At 40.7% G+C, this 16,936-nt stretch overlaps 1 protein-coding gene and 1 long non-coding RNA gene across 10 annotated transcripts; one reads left to right on the top strand and one right to left on the bottom strand.

Moving 5' to 3' along the window:
* Positions 1 to 657: 657 nt before the first annotated feature.
* LOC116442735 lies at positions 658 to 16,880 on the bottom strand. The gene is made up of 2 exons (XR_004239627.1): positions 16,667 to 16,880; positions 658 to 1,606 (listed from the first exon to the last, which is right to left on the bottom strand). It is a non-coding gene; the product is annotated as an uncharacterized LOC116442735 (long non-coding RNA).
* DMC1 (DNA meiotic recombinase 1) lies at positions 1,884 to 14,885 on the top strand. Of its 9 annotated transcripts, none has more exons than XM_032106091.1 (14): positions 1,884 to 1,979; positions 2,478 to 2,577; positions 4,231 to 4,321; positions 4,930 to 4,974; positions 7,212 to 7,358; positions 7,661 to 7,743; positions 8,346 to 8,398; positions 9,303 to 9,344; positions 10,554 to 10,626; positions 11,288 to 11,379; positions 11,882 to 12,166; positions 13,004 to 13,064; positions 13,611 to 13,727; positions 14,205 to 14,885. In XM_032106091.1, the coding sequence occupies exons 3-14, from the start codon at positions 4,265 to 4,267 to the stop codon at positions 14,272 to 14,274; spliced, it is 1,125 nt and encodes a 374-aa protein (XP_031961982.1). In that variant the 5' UTR covers positions 1,884 to 1,979; positions 2,478 to 2,577; positions 4,231 to 4,264; the 3' UTR covers positions 14,275 to 14,885. The 9 variants fall into 9 exon arrangements, 8 of the variants coding, with proteins under 8 accessions (XP_031961982.1, XP_031961980.1, XP_031961979.1 ...); XM_032106089.1 differs by having other exon boundaries at positions 1,893 to 2,156; XM_032106088.1 differs by having other exon boundaries at positions 1,893 to 2,367.
* Positions 16,881 to 16,936: the final 56 nt, after the last annotated feature.

Below are 16,936 nucleotides of genomic sequence, written 5' to 3'. Positions count from 1 at the left end.
AGGTAGCAAAATCTGTGTCTTTTTAATGCAGGGTCACTCCCAATACTGTAGTATTGAATACTTTTGTCAAGGCTTTGCTTAAGGATCTCAAGACTGTGGTGGAGACATAACTCAGTCTCCCAGTACCATCTCTATTCCTTCCAGTAATTCCATTTCAACAATAGAGCTCTCCTGTTACTCCAGTCTTAATCATGAAGCTTCGCTGAGCTGATTATTTTGCCAGTCCTACCCTGAGACCCATTGTATGCACAGAGCTTTTGCAGTTCATCTTAGTTCTGACCAAAGAGACAGAAAACAAAACCCCAACAAAAACAAAACCCCTCATGATTTCCCTATTGCAACCATGGATGAAGTTCATGAGGATGAAAAAAAATTACCTGGATACTTAATATTTTATGGTAATGGTTTGACTTGGTTCTTGGTTCTAAACTGGTACGAGATCTCAAGTAAGAGGAGATGCGTATCACAGTGGTGTGTCTCATTCCAGTACCTCCCTCAGAGTTGGAGATGCAGTGGTTCAGCAGCAGAACCTGTAAAATGGAAGGAGACAACTGAGGGATACCTCTACTCATTTGGGCCAATGTGTAAGGTGGGCTCTGTGGGGTTATTGTGCAACACCAGCTGGAAGCTGAATAAGCAATTAATGATCACACAACATTTTGAATTTGTAGAATGTAATTTATTGCCCAAAGTAGCACTTTGGAGTGGGAAATGGTCTTCAGATTCTGGCATTCATTGACCTTTCTGAGAACCATTTTACAAACTAAAAGGATAATGAAGGGAAGGTTGTTTACAGAGAGAGGTATTATCTGCTGCAGAGCTGCTCAGCAGCACCAGAAGGGTCACCCTCTGCATGTGCATTCTGTTCAGGAATAAAAGCATACTTTGTGAAGGAATTCGCCTTTAAAGGGCTGTCTGCCTAAGTGCTCTTCTGGAATAGCTCTTGCGGAATAATGGGGTTTTCAAAAGCAGTGCCAGCCACTTCCTCTGTATAGACAAAGCCTTGGCCTCCCAGGATTAGACTTTTGGTACTTATATAAATCGCTTGATGTTTTGAATGGGGACCCTGCGAGCACTCCTGTGGTGTGCTGATGATGGCACAGGGCCGTAGGTTTTGTTGCTTGGTTTCCTGACTTGGCTAAGAAATGGCTTGGAAAGGGTGCCCTTAGCCTCCCACAGGCAGAGGGTGGGGAAGTTTTCACAAGCCCCTTGAAACAGGCTGAGAAGCTGCTCCAATGCCTTCTGCCATTTCAAGCCCCCACAAGGGGCAGCCAGGAACTCCTCCTGCTCGCAGGAGATGTGATGTCTCCTTGACATGCAGTCCCGTACCAACTGTGCTACCCGAGGCAAGCTAAAACGGGCGATTGCTTTCCAAATACTGTCTCCAAGAAGACTGCAGATGTCTCGTACAAGTGTTCATATCCTAAAAAGCACCTTTTCCATCCTTTTAAAATGGCAGATTAAGTCATGTGTATGACTCAGCCTCATTTTCTCGTCCTGTGACTCCAGGCAAGTCACTTCTCTTCCAGATCTCTGACAGGTTTTGGCCATCCAATCCAAAACCGCCGTGTGTGTGCCTTGTTGAGGAAGATGCGTGAGTGGCACCCTGGAAAAACAAAAGACAGAGCTGCGTTGAACTAAATGCCTTCCAAACCAACGTGGTTTTAACTACGGCTGCCTTTTCCAGCTGTAGAGTAAGGCCACTGCGATACTCCTGGGAGACGGCGAACATAGTAGTTGATAAATCACGGGCGGCGGAGTGATCGAAGACGGCGAAGGCAGCGTCTTTCAGCGCGGGGCGGGGGCGAGGCGAGGCGCAGGGCCCGGCCCCACCGGGAGCCCGCGCCCGCCCTCACGGCGCCCCCCGCGGCCCCGCCCCTCGGCGCCGGCGGGAAGGCGGCGGGGCCGTGCCCTCAGGACGAGGAGGAGGAGGAGGAGGAAGGCGGGCGGCCGTGGCGAGCCCGGAGCGTTCGCCCCGGGTACTGCACCCTCCCACCTGCCCCGGAGCTGCCCCGGCATGAGCTGGCGATTTAATTACTATTCTAATTTTGATGGGGAATTACGGTGCTCCGCGGAGCAGGGAGATCAGTGATTCCTCGCCCTTTGGGAATAGAAATATACGTCTCATGAGGAGGCAGCTGGCAAAGAAAAGCCAAGTAAATCCGTGTGTTGATGACGATTAATCAGTTATTTTCCTCTGAGTCAACAGATGTGAGATCCCGCCGTGGAGCCCCTTGGGGCAGGTCAGATCGCCCTCGGCCCAGAGAGCCGAGCTCTGCTGCCATTTTCTGACAGCCCAAGCCCAAGGGGAATTGCAGGGACCAGCTCCCTGTCACACCCGCAGGCTGTGAGGAGTGTGGCATCCAGGTCTTGCTCACCTACCCTTGGGTACTTGAGGTGGCACAGGACTGTTGGTGGCTTTTCATGGATGTGCTCTGTTGTCTCAGACTTTCACCCTTTTATCTGCTTCCCTGCAGGCAGTGGTGACTGGAATCCTTCAGGTGTGCCAACACACCAGCAGCAGGAGAACGCTCCACTGAGCAGGAGGATTTTTTCGTACCTAAAGCTTTTAGTAGGGTGAGGTATAATTTCTCCATTTTCCCTTGTAGCCTGCAGGAAGGCACAGGTCTGGGTCTGCCTTGTTTTTCTGCTGTGAGATGCCAATTGCCTAAGGATGGGGAGTAGGAGAAAAATCCCATAACCTGCTCGGCGGTGATTGAAGTGCAGGATTATGTGCATTTTGTGAGGACGTTTTTAATGACAAAGGAGATTGTAATATAGTTTTAATGCCTCTTGCATTATTTGTTTTTCTTCCTTCAGTATTTGAAGCTAAGGGATTTTTCAAATCTCCCCAAGTATTTTTTAATAGTGTTTTGCTGTAATTATGTGAAGACATGATTTGTCATTCCATAATTGTCAGGGTCCTGAAATAGAAATTAAATATAACCTGATACTATCAGAAAAAAACGATTTTATAAGAATATTTCCATTAAATACCAACAGAATAAGATAATTCTAAAATTCTGCTATTTTGCTCCTTGTTTTCCCAGCCTCTATATACATAAGATTCATGCAAGCAAATTAATATCCATTTAGAAGCTGAAAAAAGGCTTTTTGCAGATATTTAGCCGAAGCTATCCAAACCTCTGTTAGATGTAGCCCACCTTATAGTTCACAGATTTTGTTAACAAGGATGAGCAAGTAAATGTATGCACCCATTTTGATGTGGTCGTCTGCAAAACTTTTGATCATCCATAGCTAGAACACCAAAAGTAAGCCCACAATTTAAGCAGAAGCAACTTAACCCATTTACAGAACCACAAAAGTGATGCAGTAGTTTGGTTATAAGATTGTATTTCTAAGGAACTACTTTGTATTCACTGTTCTTGCATTCATAAAATTTAAGGAGGTCACACTTTGCTTATTTAACCATGCTATCACAAAGTGCCTATTCCAGTTCTAGGCCTTGCTTATAGGAAGTCACATAGAGAAGGCAGTGAAGCTGTGGTGGAGTACAGACATCACAAGTTAACCATGAGAAAACATGAAATGAGCTCTCTGTATAAGGGTTTGCGTAATAAAAGTCTCAGATTTTTATTACCCTTCTTTTGTTCTCTCCATGCAAGCATACTCCTTACAGGCATTACCTGCACGTCTTCAGCATTTATTGGTCATTTTGAACCTCAGCAAGAACTTGAAAACAAATACAGCTTTAACAGTATGCTCTCAAGATAAATCACTAAGGAGCTGTAGCCTTCTCAGCACTGTTTTGAGGGTTTTCTGTCATATCAAGATGGGGAGGCTGAGCCGTTGCATTGCCTTTCCATTACCCATTCTGTCTGCAACTATGCTGACTTTTGTTATAAAAATACAGACTATCTTTCACTTACTTACCAGAATAAATTCCACTAGTGATAATTCATTTCAAATGTTCCCACATCCAAAACTCATCTCTGACCCAAGATTCTCACAAGGGAATGAGATCTCTTTTCCTAATACCCGTGAAGCCCTTTCTAGTCAAACTGGTTCATGGGAGTGTAAAGCCATGGATTTTCTCCTTTTGGGCTAGTAGGTCAGATAATAAAAGAGTTGGAAGCAGAATCCAAATTTGAATCCATATCTGATGTCATACTAACACGTTTCTATAGTTCAAGGACTTCTTAAAAGCCCTTTTACAGACATTTACTCATTTATTGCCCCCCCAAGACTGTCTCTGTTTGCATTTCCCAGTAGCGATCAATACTTTACTGCGTGCTCTTTCGTGATGAAGGCCATGGAGGATCAAGTAGTCCAAGAAGAACCAGGATACCAGGATGATGAGGTAAATGTATGATTGATTGAAAACTATGTGCAGCAAATGTTTGAAGGTATTTTGATAGCGTTACGAAACCCATGGAGAGACAGGAGGTCCCCAAAAACCATCAGGGAATTCAATGCATTTAAAATTTTGTTCCAGTCTACTACCAAGAAAATCTCATTCCCCTAATCCCAATACAGCCTGGCTCTTCAAGTAATCTTCATTAACCTTTCAAAAGCTATGCACAGTTTGTAATGGGATTATCATTATTTCATCGTATTTTACACTTCTATATTAAATGCAAGGGGACTATCAGTTAATTGTCTGCTTCTGAGGAATGATCATCAGCATGAAAAAAGAGTGAGAAACTATGGCAGAAAAGCTGCAGATTATGATGATGATAACACGAGTTTTAACACATTAGAGGATTAATTGTCTGTGAAGATACACTTTGTGGAAAAGATGATAAGCCTTTTTGGCTTCCTATGCTTTGCTTGTTTCAGTTGTCCAACAAGTTATGTATTATTTGTGAAAAATCAATAAATGTTTACAAATCTGAAACAGTCACATAGCGGGATAGATGTAATAACAAGAAAAAGCAACATCTATTTTTTTTCTGCTATTTTGTTTAGGAATCCTTTTTTCAGGATATTGACCTGCTGCAGAAGCATGGAATTGTAAGTATTAGCAATCACTTGATCACACTGAGTTTTCAAGGACAGAAGTCCTTGAAAAGCTACTGTGAGGTTGTTTCCAAAATTGTATACACATTGATGCAAATAACTGAAATTCCTCCTTGCAGTAAGTTCTAACTCAGTCAGCAGAGGCAAATTTTGCCTTTGGTGATAAGACAGATTTTTAGAAAATCACATTCACATCAGATTCCTAAATAGAGTGTCAAGATACTCAAAGTATTTAGCACCTAGCACTCTTGAAAAACCAACTGCTTGCTAATTTATTTGAAAACTGTGTGATAGATTATTTCCTGTTCCTGCCAATCTTTGTAATTACTCCTGCATTTTTTGTGCCTGTGAAATTACACTGTGACAATTGTTGCTATACTATTTTCAGCATGCTGGTGCAGGGGGTAGAGTAGGAGTGAGGAAAATATTAGTAGCTAGAGAAATAAGTGGTTAGTTTTCTTCATAAAATGTGAATTCCTATCATTGTTACCATCATCACATAAACACCACCTATTTATTTGAATTACTACTATTGTATGTTTATTTGGAGGCTGGCTCATGGGTTGGAATCCTATTCTACTCAGAGTTATAGAAGCAGAATAAAAAGCTGGGTTTGCCCGATGTAATGTGAGATTTGACTCTAATGAAAACGACTACAGACAGATACAGATGGGGAGGACATGTCACAATGACTCATCATTAGTCAGCGCTGTAGTTACTGGACTGGGCATGTCAGCAGTGCAATTGTTGACAATTTTTTTTTATTGGCAGTTCACTGGCAGTTTTAAAGTTAGTTCTGAAGAAGGATCACATGGTTGGGAGCTCAAACTATGGGGCAACATAGGAAAAATAAATTATTGCTTTAAAAATTTTACAACTTGATCAAAGAGGGTGACCTGGGCTGGAAGGGAGCTGTACTACCCTGTCAGTACAAAAGGAGGCACAGCATTCACAGAATGATACAAATGTATGAAAGAGTTTGAAAACTTAGAATAATGATTTAGGCTGTTCTTCTGGAGTTAATAAGGGTTTTCTGCTCCTTTCCATTATTTTTTTCTTTCTTCCAAGTGGTTATTCCCACACCTCAGGGGAAGTTTTTGTTCTCAGCTGTGCTAGTTAAAAGTGTTGTGCAAACACATGATGACCCATATCTGTTAAATTCATTTACCTGAAGAAATAATTTGTGTGGGCTTGGAATTTTTTTCCAAGGAGTAGAGAGAAAAACATTTACTGTATCTGCCAGCGTGCCCAAAAAGAGAATCAGATTAGAACAACTGAGACTGTGGTTAGATCATCAAAAGTGTTTTATAGGATTTAAGGTGCTGTTACCCCTCAGCCTCTGCTGAGTGTCACACACATATCACAGGATGAGAAATAAGCTTCCAGATAAACATGACTAATTTCTCACATAACCTCCCTCCCTTCTTATGCTCTATGCACCCACACACTCTAGATAAATAGATAATCTGTCCAGTTCATAGTTTTTTTTCAAAGGAAAATCTTGGCTGGAAATTGTAAATTGATGTATTATCCCATACCTTTCACATAGTATGCTTTCTTGTGAGTAATCTCTTCCTGCTTTTACATTTCCAGTGATGTCAGAATCATAAAATGAGGTGAGGGAAGGCAAAATATGTCAGTAGGGTGCTGTCTGAAGTTGTGCTGTTCCCAGTTTATGAAAAACTAGTAGCCTCCTCCAGGCCAAAGTGTCAGTCAGTTCTGCAAGATACATATGTTTTAAACTGGACATACAGAAACAGCACAGCAGTTAGACTCAGCTTCCAATGATCCTCATGAATCAGCTCCCAGCTATCCACCATCAGATTATCTGGTTTACAGCTTAACTGTGCTAAGGGACCAAGGGCAGACTGAGTGTTACAAGGTGTCCTAGGTTGGGCTCCACACTATCTGAAATAATTCTGTACCGTTTCTTTACTACCATCTTTGATCTAGAAAAACTGACACTGAATGGGGAGAAGTAAATACCCAGACACCTTTCTCTCAAAACCACCAGGAGCTGTTCTCTGCATCATGAACCCTCACACCAATGTTACTCAAAATTTTGTTTTGTTGGTGTCACAAACTACACAGTGAAGAGTTTACTGTAAATCTGTTTCTTTCTTGAAAACACATGCATATGAATGTAAACTTAAAATATGTTTCAAAGGTTTACTTCACCTTCTAGCTGTTAACTGTCCTGAGTACTCAACAGGAGGGAAATTTCTTTGCAGAACGTAGCAGATATTAAAAAGCTGAAGGCAGTTGGGATTTGCACAATCAAAGGAATCCAGATGACCACAAGAAGGGCGCTGTGCAATGTGAAGGGGCTCTCAGAGGCCAAAGTGGACAAGATTAAAGAAGCTGCAAACAAGCTTGTTGTAAGCCTGTCACTTTCCTGAGAGTTTGAACTTATGCTGGCCTCTCCAAAATGCTGTGCAACGTTTCCCTTAGCAGATTTCCCACTGCATCATCAAAATAATTTTGAAAATTATTCTGCCTGTTACTCTAAGGCATAATATTTTATACTCCACAACAACCAGACAAATGCTGTGGTGCTTTTTATAACCAACCCACGTGAATGAGGCTAGGGGGAAAAGAAGATATTTATGTGGGATACTGCACTTTTAACTTCAGGTTAAAGCTAAAATAAACCTCTCATGTTCTCTTTGGTCTTTCCTAGGAACCAGGTTTCCTCACTGCCTTTGAGTACAGTGAAAAACGGAAGATGGTATTTCATATTTCCACTGGCAGCCAGGAATTTGAGTAAGCTTATCTCTTATATCCTTCCTTCATCCAAATGTTCCCAATAATCATTTTCGTTGTCTTTAATGAGACACAGAAATATAAGGGAATAAATACTCAGCTAGAACACATAAATCCCCTTGCATTTGGAGTTAGTGCTGGCTTAAAGAAGCCTGCATCAGTAAGCACCAAAACCAACTCCTTTTCTGAGGGTAAACTGGACTTTTTACAGTCACTGAGAATAAATAGTTGGCATCCAGAAATACTGAATGTATAATTTTTTCACCTAGCAAAATAATCTGCAGGTTTCAGGTCAAAATTACAAGTCTTCAAGTTCTCCCTGGAGATATTTTTATGGAATGTTATCTTTTCAGATCTTATTTTCTCTCCTTTCTTTGCAGTAATAATTTCTGTAGATCTTTCCCTTGCACACAAAAAGGGAGATAAAGACAGAGTTAATTCTTTATGAATCAATGATCATTTAGAGCCCTGCACTTAATGCATCAAGTGAGGGGCTTTAGGGCAGAAATTACTTTCCCTAAAGTAGTAAAAAGGTCTCTTTTTTACTTTCCTCATGTGATTTTTTGGGTTTAACTACATCATAATCCTCTCCCTTTCTGCAGTAAACTTCTGGGTGGTGGGATTGAAAGCATGGCAATTACTGAGGCCTTTGGAGGTGAGAGAACCCCATTAAATGAGTGTTACCGAACAAAGAAGTGCAACTTACTTTTGATTTTAATTCAACTTGGATTACTTCTATCAAATTTACCACATTGTAGTTACAAAGATGAGTACCTACATGAGTGCCAGAAGAAATAATCCACTTCGCTTAATGTTTTCCCATTTTTCCTCTTCATTTGCTTGCAGACTAAGTTTGAGCTGAGTAATCATTACTGGGCATGCTGATTCAGTACAAAAAATATCTTGCATTATTAAGACTATTACTGACATGCCAAAGTTCTCCCTGATGCAGTGTGTTCCTTTCCCGTAACAAAATTGTCACAAAAGGTATTTTAGTTATGCACACTTAGGGTACATTGCATTTTATGTAAGATTTTGAAATGACAATTAAGCTACTATTACAGTACACCTGATTAGTTGGTGCTTGCCACTTCAGCAGTAAGAGTTCATAAAACACAGTACTCTTCCCTTTAGAAAACAAAAACTGGAGACTAATGTGATTTGATAGAATGAGATTAATAAACTTGTAAGCTTCTCCTTGATCATTTTACTGGAAATGAAACTGGCCTAGGTTAATGGAATCAGCCATTTCTTCCCACCCTGGCCCCCTGTTATCACTGTTCCACAGGTGCCAAGTGGTTTTAACTTCTATATACAAGAGAATAAATCACTTTAGCAGTCAAGCACGATCAAATTAAAGCATTTCAGATTTTTCTTTTCATGTAACACATTTCTCCTGCACAGAATATGATTTAGAAATTGAGGTTAAATGATTTTAAAAGGTAGAGATAGAAATGAATTTTGTAAGTAAGGGTGTTTCTAACTGCAGTAATTCCTGAATCTGTCGAAGTTGGAAAAAGAAACTCTGACTCTTTTTTCTCCTTTTCTTTATTTAACAGAGTTCCGGACAGGCAAAACCCAGCTATCTCACACTCTTTGTGGTACGTGTAATACCTTAAAAGAGAGTGATGTTTCTTCTCAGTGAATCCATTGTTTACTATGGATATAGTAACTGACTTTATCAGAAGTAAACATATAGAGACAAGTCAGAATCTTTTATTTTTACAAATACAGTGAAACAGATCTTGGTGACTTACCTCCGTTAACTGTGTTTGAGTAGAGAACTCATAAAAATGGTTACTTTTTAATACTGCTCACATCCATGGAAGTTTTGCCATAAGGAGAGTGAAGATATTAGGCTGTCTTAGATAAACCAGTGAAACACACCATCTGGAAAAGCAGGGCACAAATATGGGTCACATGTAGATGGGAGCATTGCTCAGAAAAGGGCAGAGGCAACATTTTTTCTCAGCAACTCTTTGACTGTCCTGGTTTCAAGAGGTTTTGCTGAATATGACATTCTGAAAGGGCACTGAAAGGATACTACTGGCTGTCAGTAACTGGATAAACAGACTTTGGCAGTCACCGTATTTGGGCAGTGCCAAATACAGCAGGACTCTGATTTCCCAGAGATATCTCTCAGTGTGTAAATAGTAGTAAACAATAACTTATATAACTATTAATGCTGCTGGAATTACCAGACACTGGGTAGGCAAATTCTCTTAAATGAACCCTATATTGTAAAGTGAAATATGGCATGTTCTGGAAAAATAAGGCCTCTTCTGGTTAGTACAGTGTAATGGTCAGCAGAGTCATACCATTTTGCATGAATGATTACAACTGGATTGAGTATTTTAGCTTATTCACTCCAAAGAGACAAAAATCCACAATCAGCAACTATTTGCATATCAGGAAAAATTCATATCCAAGGAATTTCTGATCATATGAGTTACAGCTGGAAAAAGAGTCTACTAAGCCAATAGAATTAATTTGGGTAGAGGATTAAGTGTATGTGTGTGTAAGAACTTACTAATAATATCCCTAAAATATACAGATTTAGTGATAGTACTGAGTAAAACAGTTTTGACATCATTAATTAAATCTCATCTGAGCTGTAATCAAGAAAAGCGGCTTGAGTTTATTGTCAAGATGGCAGTAAGACATTATACTCCTGATTTTCACATGGATTAAAACTGACAGTTCTTTGTGATATGGATAAACAGTTGTATTTTATTTTAAAAATAATAATAGATGGAGTAAGAAAATATTTTTCCTGCTTTTTCATTTTGATCTTCTATGATTTTCCGTAGTGACAGCTCAGCTCCCAGGACCAAATGGCTACACAGGTGGAAAGATTATCTTCATTGATACCGAGAACACTTTGTATCTTTTTGACTGTTAAAAGCTACAGGTGTGATCAACTGGTAAGACAGTTCATTTTGTATAAGTAAATAGGAGGCTCCTGATAGCTTCATACACGTAAAACATTAAGACTGGCACAGAAATCCTGGAGAGCACAATGTGTAGTGGCCCACAAGGAAGTGAGTTTTTCTTCTGTCATTTGATGTAATCCAACCTGGAAAGATTAGAGTTAGAAATTGGATTTTATTTTAACTGGGGTGGTTTTTTGTTTGTTTGTTTGTTTTTGGGGTTTTTGGTTTTTTTGAGATCTAGTAGGCCTCCTACAGGTTATAGCAGCTTTTCTATTCAAGATAAATATATCTAAGTACTAAAACTATTTTTAACACGTCACATTTGCAGTAGACTGTGTATAAACAGGTTTTGCTCACAGCTAAATTCCTAGAGCACAGATATCCATATGTCAACCCCCCCGCCTCAAACCCTAAACACAAAACAATTATCATCGTGAGCCCTAAACTATCTTTAGGGTACGTGGGACAGCCTGAAGACAAAAAGTCAGTCTTCTCTAGGATTAAAATAAATATTCTTCTTTTTCCCCCATAGTCCTATTTTGGAATGGAGTTTTATTATTTTCAGAGCATGGTTTGCACACAGAGAAATCCTTAACTCTGACTAATGCCAGCCGGCCAGACCGCCTGCGTGACATTGCTGATCGCTTCAATGTTGACCATGAGGCAGTGCTTGACAACGTGCTGTATGCACGTGCATATACCAGTAAGGCCATTATTGCAACTGGCATGATATCTAGGTTTTTTTCTCCCAGGTACCCATTTTAATAATTCTCAGTTTATTAACACTTCTCAGTTTATTAACAGCTCCAACACTCTGTCACAAGACACCACTTTAAAACGTCAAGAAAGTTTGAAATGGGACTTCTTCTTTGAGAGTGCAATATAAACATAATATGATTAAAACATTTTCTGTGTGTCATTTAATTCAACATTAAATTAAAATGTTTATATTGCTTTTCAGTTCTTAACACAACAAAAAATTTTGTTCATGCAGAGTGAAGATTTTCACAAAAAAGTTTTGTGAGATGGGTGAGAGGAAACTGGAACCTGCAAAGTAGATTGTCACTGAGCACTGGATTTAAAACTGCTGGCAGTGAAAATATAACCAGTGCAGACATTTAAAGTGGAATTTTAAAATTCAGGCTTTTGTTCCTTCACAGTTCTTTCTGGTCCTAATTTCTCTTGGCAACTCTGCTTCCCACTAGGTGAACATCAGATGGAATTGCTTGACTATGTAGCAGCCAAGTTCCATGAGGAAGCTGGTATCTTCAAGTTATTGGTACAAGACTTTTTTTTCTGTATGCTTACTGTTTTCAGAATAAATGTTCCTATTTTCTTTCACTATATTTACTTATCTAGCATGATTACAATGCAGATCATTGACTCCATAATGGCACTTTTCCGTGTGGATTTCAGTGGTCGCGGAGAGTTGGCCGAACGACAACAGAAACTAGCTCAGATGTTGTCAAGGCTCCAAAAAATATCAGAAGGTAAGGGAAACATTGCAAGATTTGGAAAACATGGACTGGAGTCACTACCAGTAGCTGTTGGTAGCACAACCACCTAGTAGTCCAAGTGTATTATCAGTCAGGCACTGGCCCAGGGATCTTTCCTCACTTTACACCTCTGTCAGTTACCAAAAAGATCAAACTGATAATATATTATTTCAAGATGACAGATTGAGAAAACTTCTGGACTTTTCAACTTTTAGAGTTTTTCTAGAAATACTGTTAAGCCCTGAATGAGATAACAGGTTGTAGAACTGGACAAATATTCAGTAAGAGTAATTGTCTTCCCCGAATTTCAACAGTCTAAGTACAAAAGAAAGACAAAGAATAGAAAATAGGATGAAGGCACAGAGAAATAAAAAAGCCATGCCTCTTGCCACTTTCTCAGTACTTTGCAATGCTTTGAGGGATGATGACAGGATGAATAGAGTTCCTTCTCTTTGGAATGTCTCAGAAATGTTGATGAGTAATGAATAAATGCTTTTTTCATGAAGTAAAAAAAAAAAAGGCAAACAGAGAAAGGGAAGGAGAGGGAGCTGAGGGCAGGGAGCCAACAGAGAAGATGGGAACTGAGAAAGACTTGTTCACTGGAATTCTGAAAAGTGCTCATTTTTGGCATATTACAGCTGGAGCCACGCAGGAGCAAATCTAGGCTGTCTCCTGATTAACTGCAGCCATCAGTCATAAAGAATATTTTCTTCTCATTCATTTGAAATTTGAAGTGCTTCAGCAGAAGCCTTGCTTTTACCATGGATGAGAGAATATTTTGGAATTCTAATTGGATGTAGTCTACCTTCTTTGCATTGTTTTCTCTTGCAGAATATAATGTGGCTGTGTTTGTGACCAACCAGATGACTGCTGACCCAGGAGCAACTATGACGTAAGATACTTTTTCTCTCTCTTTTAAAAAAAATTCCTGTATTTTGTATTACTTATTTAATAGAGATGAGAACTGAGATTGTATGGAGAAAGAGGCACTGAAATGAAAGCTCAGATTGGTCATTGTTCCCTGTGGTATTAGGAATCATAAGTTAATGACACCTGTAAGTTTCTCTCAGTTTTTGGAATGAGCTTTTTTATGTTTATCTGCTGCCTGGCATGGTGGTATGATTTCACTGTGACTTAAATGAAGAGAACAAGCTATAAAAAGTATTGAAAAAGCACCACATTTTCCTTTGGAGCAGCTTATATGTGCTATTTAAGGTGTGTATTTCTTAAGCCTCTTGAATTTAATGATAGGAGAATGATGCCAGCATTGAACATTGAACGTCTTATGTTGAGGCAAGTGTGTTAAAGTCGGGTTTCTAATGTATATCCCTGTTGATTATTCATTACTGAGTTGAATGGGGCTCATTCTGACAGTTAATCACAGTATTAACCTCTGGAATTTGCACAGTGAATCACCGCAATTTTCTTGCTAATTCAGCTTTCAGGCAGACCCAAAAAAGCCCATTGGGGGCCACATCCTTGCTCATGCTTCGACTACCAGGATCAGTTTGAGGAAAGGGAGAGGGGAGCTGCGGATTGCAAAGATCTACGACAGGTAAACCACCTTTCCCTCACGGGAGGGAAGCTGTGTTATGAGCAACCCTAAGGTGACAAAGTTCAAGGTATTGAAGCTCTCTAGATGGTATGTTGGGAGAAAATCTGAAAGGACAAACTAATTAACAGAGTAAACAACTAATTAAAGTTGTCCTGCGTATTGCATACATTAAATTACATAATCTTTCATCATAAATCCTACTAGATGCTTAGCTCTTAATGAAGACCATCAAATACTTTGGTAGTACTGGTGGTCCCTTGGCAGGAAAATTCTGGACGTTAAATTCCCAAGTTTCCCTGACACGATAATTTCACATTTTCTGATCCTGACGATATTGATCACATCCTACAGTTTGCACATAGGTATAAAGGCACTGATGTATTCCAGGTTGCTCACACCCACAACATTTTAGAGACTATTTCACAACTGCATTTTACATGGGGAAACCCACAAGTTTCTTGTTTCTTTTTCTCCCAGCCCTGAGATGCCTGAAAACGAAGCCACATTTGCAATAACTGCCGGAGGGATTGGGGATGCCAAAGAATAGGTAAAAAAATGATGTAAATGTACAGCTAAAAACCAGCTGAGTAGTTGGGATGAAGATCTGTGCAAGGTCGACGACTACCTGGCTGCATTTGTAGCTTTTGGGAACTATTTAAGATATTTTGGGAGAACACTGGGATGAACTTTGTACAGTTCAGTTTTCCTGAACTAGAATTTGTTTCATTTAGGATCTTCGTTTTTCAATTGAACTTTTAGCACACAAAGATATAAGCAGTAAGATTTTGAATTGTTCTTAGAATCCTTTTTCTATGTTTTGTGAAAATCAAACCTGTCCTTTCACATGAGAGTGAATATACTCTTTCTTAATTTATTTCAAAGAGAGTGTCTAAGTGGTAGAATTTAACAGTGTGAAATGCAACAGAATTGGAATAAACTCAGTTATAAAATCGACATATATAGATGGAAAAGGCAGTGGGAGGAACAACAGCTCAAGAACTTGATGGGTTTTCATGTACTGTAGAGGAACAAATACATTTTTAAGCCATTTTATCTCACCTAGATGTTTATGTTTTTATTTAGCATTTTCTACTTTTTGGACAGAATGTTTTAAACCTGTTCTGATTAAAGTTAAAAATAAAGACTATGAATTAGAACGGAAGTCTGACTATGTTTGGGTGCTTTGAATTAAACTCTCAATAATCTCATTGATCTTTCATAAGAAAAATAATCTGGGTGCAACCCCAACACCTTAAAACCTTTTGTCTAGTTCTCTAAAGAAACAAACTTGATAAAATTGACTTGCCATTCTTCTAGTACAAGTAAGAATATTAAAGATTACTATTAAATAATAATAAATATTGTTACTACTAAAAAGAATAAAACAAATCCTGTGGCTAGATAGGAGAGAGGCTGGCACCAGCACTTACACCAAGGAAAAGGCACTTAAGATTCAGCTTGCTGAGGGAGCCAGCAGCACAGGCACAGCTCCGAACTAGCCGAGATGTAGGTCACAGGGGGCAAAAGAAGAAGCTGGAAATAAAGAGGGAAATGAGGCATTGGGGGCCAAAATAACAATTCCATTTGCAATACCTCCAGTGCTCATGGAACTGCTTGTTTGAAAATAAACTAAACAATACACATACACACACACATATATATGTATATATAAAATGAGAAAGTCTTACTTTGGTAATTACAATGAATCTAATTTTGGTATCTGGTCAGAGAACTTGTCCTCATGCATGTAAGATAACATCAAGTAAAAAGGCAGCAATGAACAGAAATTCATGCAAGAGAAGCCTGACATTTTAGCCAGGCTTTTCCTTGTGACAGACTTAGAGGGCTTGCCTCTCTTAAGTGGTTTCTTAGCAGATAGTTGGTATTTTTCCCGAGGTAAAACACTATTTTTCACAGTGGACAAAAGTGTAGGGAATTGAAGGCTGGCAGGCTGGCTGATCTGAGAGGGTCAGGAATGGATTGGCCATTGTCATTTAACGCAGCGTCCAGTCCTTCGCACGTGCCAGGCTTTCCCACACTGGGCATTTGTATCCAATGGCCAAGTACCCAAGTACCCATCAGTGAGAGTGTGCAGTGTCACTTGACTCCCTGCCACCCACTTAAAAAGACACAGGTTTCTTCCAGTATTTTATTTTAAGCACTAAGATTGCTTTTTGCTTTCTCACACATGTGATACATATGTACATATATCTATAGCACGTGAAACTAAAATGGTAATCTGTGTGTCGTTCTAGGCTGTTATTTTTATCCAAGGGTCTGAAAGCAAAGGGGACTTGCTTTCCCTTCTGCCAGTGTAACCAGTTTTTGATAACCTGACAGCCCAGAAAGCACTGCTGCTAGCGATAACAGGGTGTGGGCCAGGGCTGGGTTTGGCTGCTGTAACCCCACCATCCATGGGACACGGCTCCTTGTGCCAGGACACACGGACCTGGCGATAGCATACACACAGCACAAAAGGATTTATGGCCTGTGCCACGTAATCGCCTCATGGATTATTCTGTCTTTCACTGAGAAGTGTCTGGCTCATCTGGGGAATTCTCTCCCTGCCTGCTGGCGCTCAGGCGACAGCAAACATCATGGCCGCTGTCACTCTGCTCCTGCCCCAGCGCCGCGCCAAGATCCCCCTGCTAATCTGACATGGAATAACCTCGGCCCGCCGGAGCCGCCACAGAGGTCCAAGGGGCCGCTCCCGCCCCACCGCCCAGTGTCCCGTTATTGTCCCGCCATTGTCCCATCATTGTGTCCTCAACCCCACCGCCACCTCAGCGGAGCCCGTGGGCGCGTAGACGACGGGCCGTATTCTTCAAACCCTCTGCGCAACCAGCGTAACCCTCCGGCCCGGCCTGCACGGTCCGTGTAAGACTGTTACGCCAAGCGCACCGGGCTCTTCCCGCCCTACGCCAGCCTGAGTTACGCACCTTGCGTACGCCGCGCACTTACGTAACGTGCGCCTCAACCCAGGTGTTCCCCACCGTCCAGAAGGGGTTACGGAGAGCGCTCCTTGCGCAGCTGACTTTGGGGAATAGCGTTACTCCTCCCCTCCGCCTTCCTCGCGCGGGCCCCCGGCTCTAAGTGAAGAGCGTTACGCACCTTTCGTAGCCCGCCTGCTACTGCGCGGGGCGGTGTTTCCACGAGCGCGCTTAGTGCATAGTTGGGTTCCGTGAATAGGCGTAGGTGTTTCGGAGGGC

This window comes from Corvus moneduloides, chromosome 4 (assembly GCF_009650955.1).
Source record: "Corvus moneduloides isolate bCorMon1 chromosome 4, bCorMon1.pri, whole genome shotgun sequence".
NCBI classification, from domain to species: domain Eukaryota; kingdom Metazoa; phylum Chordata; class Aves; order Passeriformes; family Corvidae; genus Corvus; species Corvus moneduloides.
This window is presented reverse-complemented; position numbering and strand designations above follow the sequence as displayed.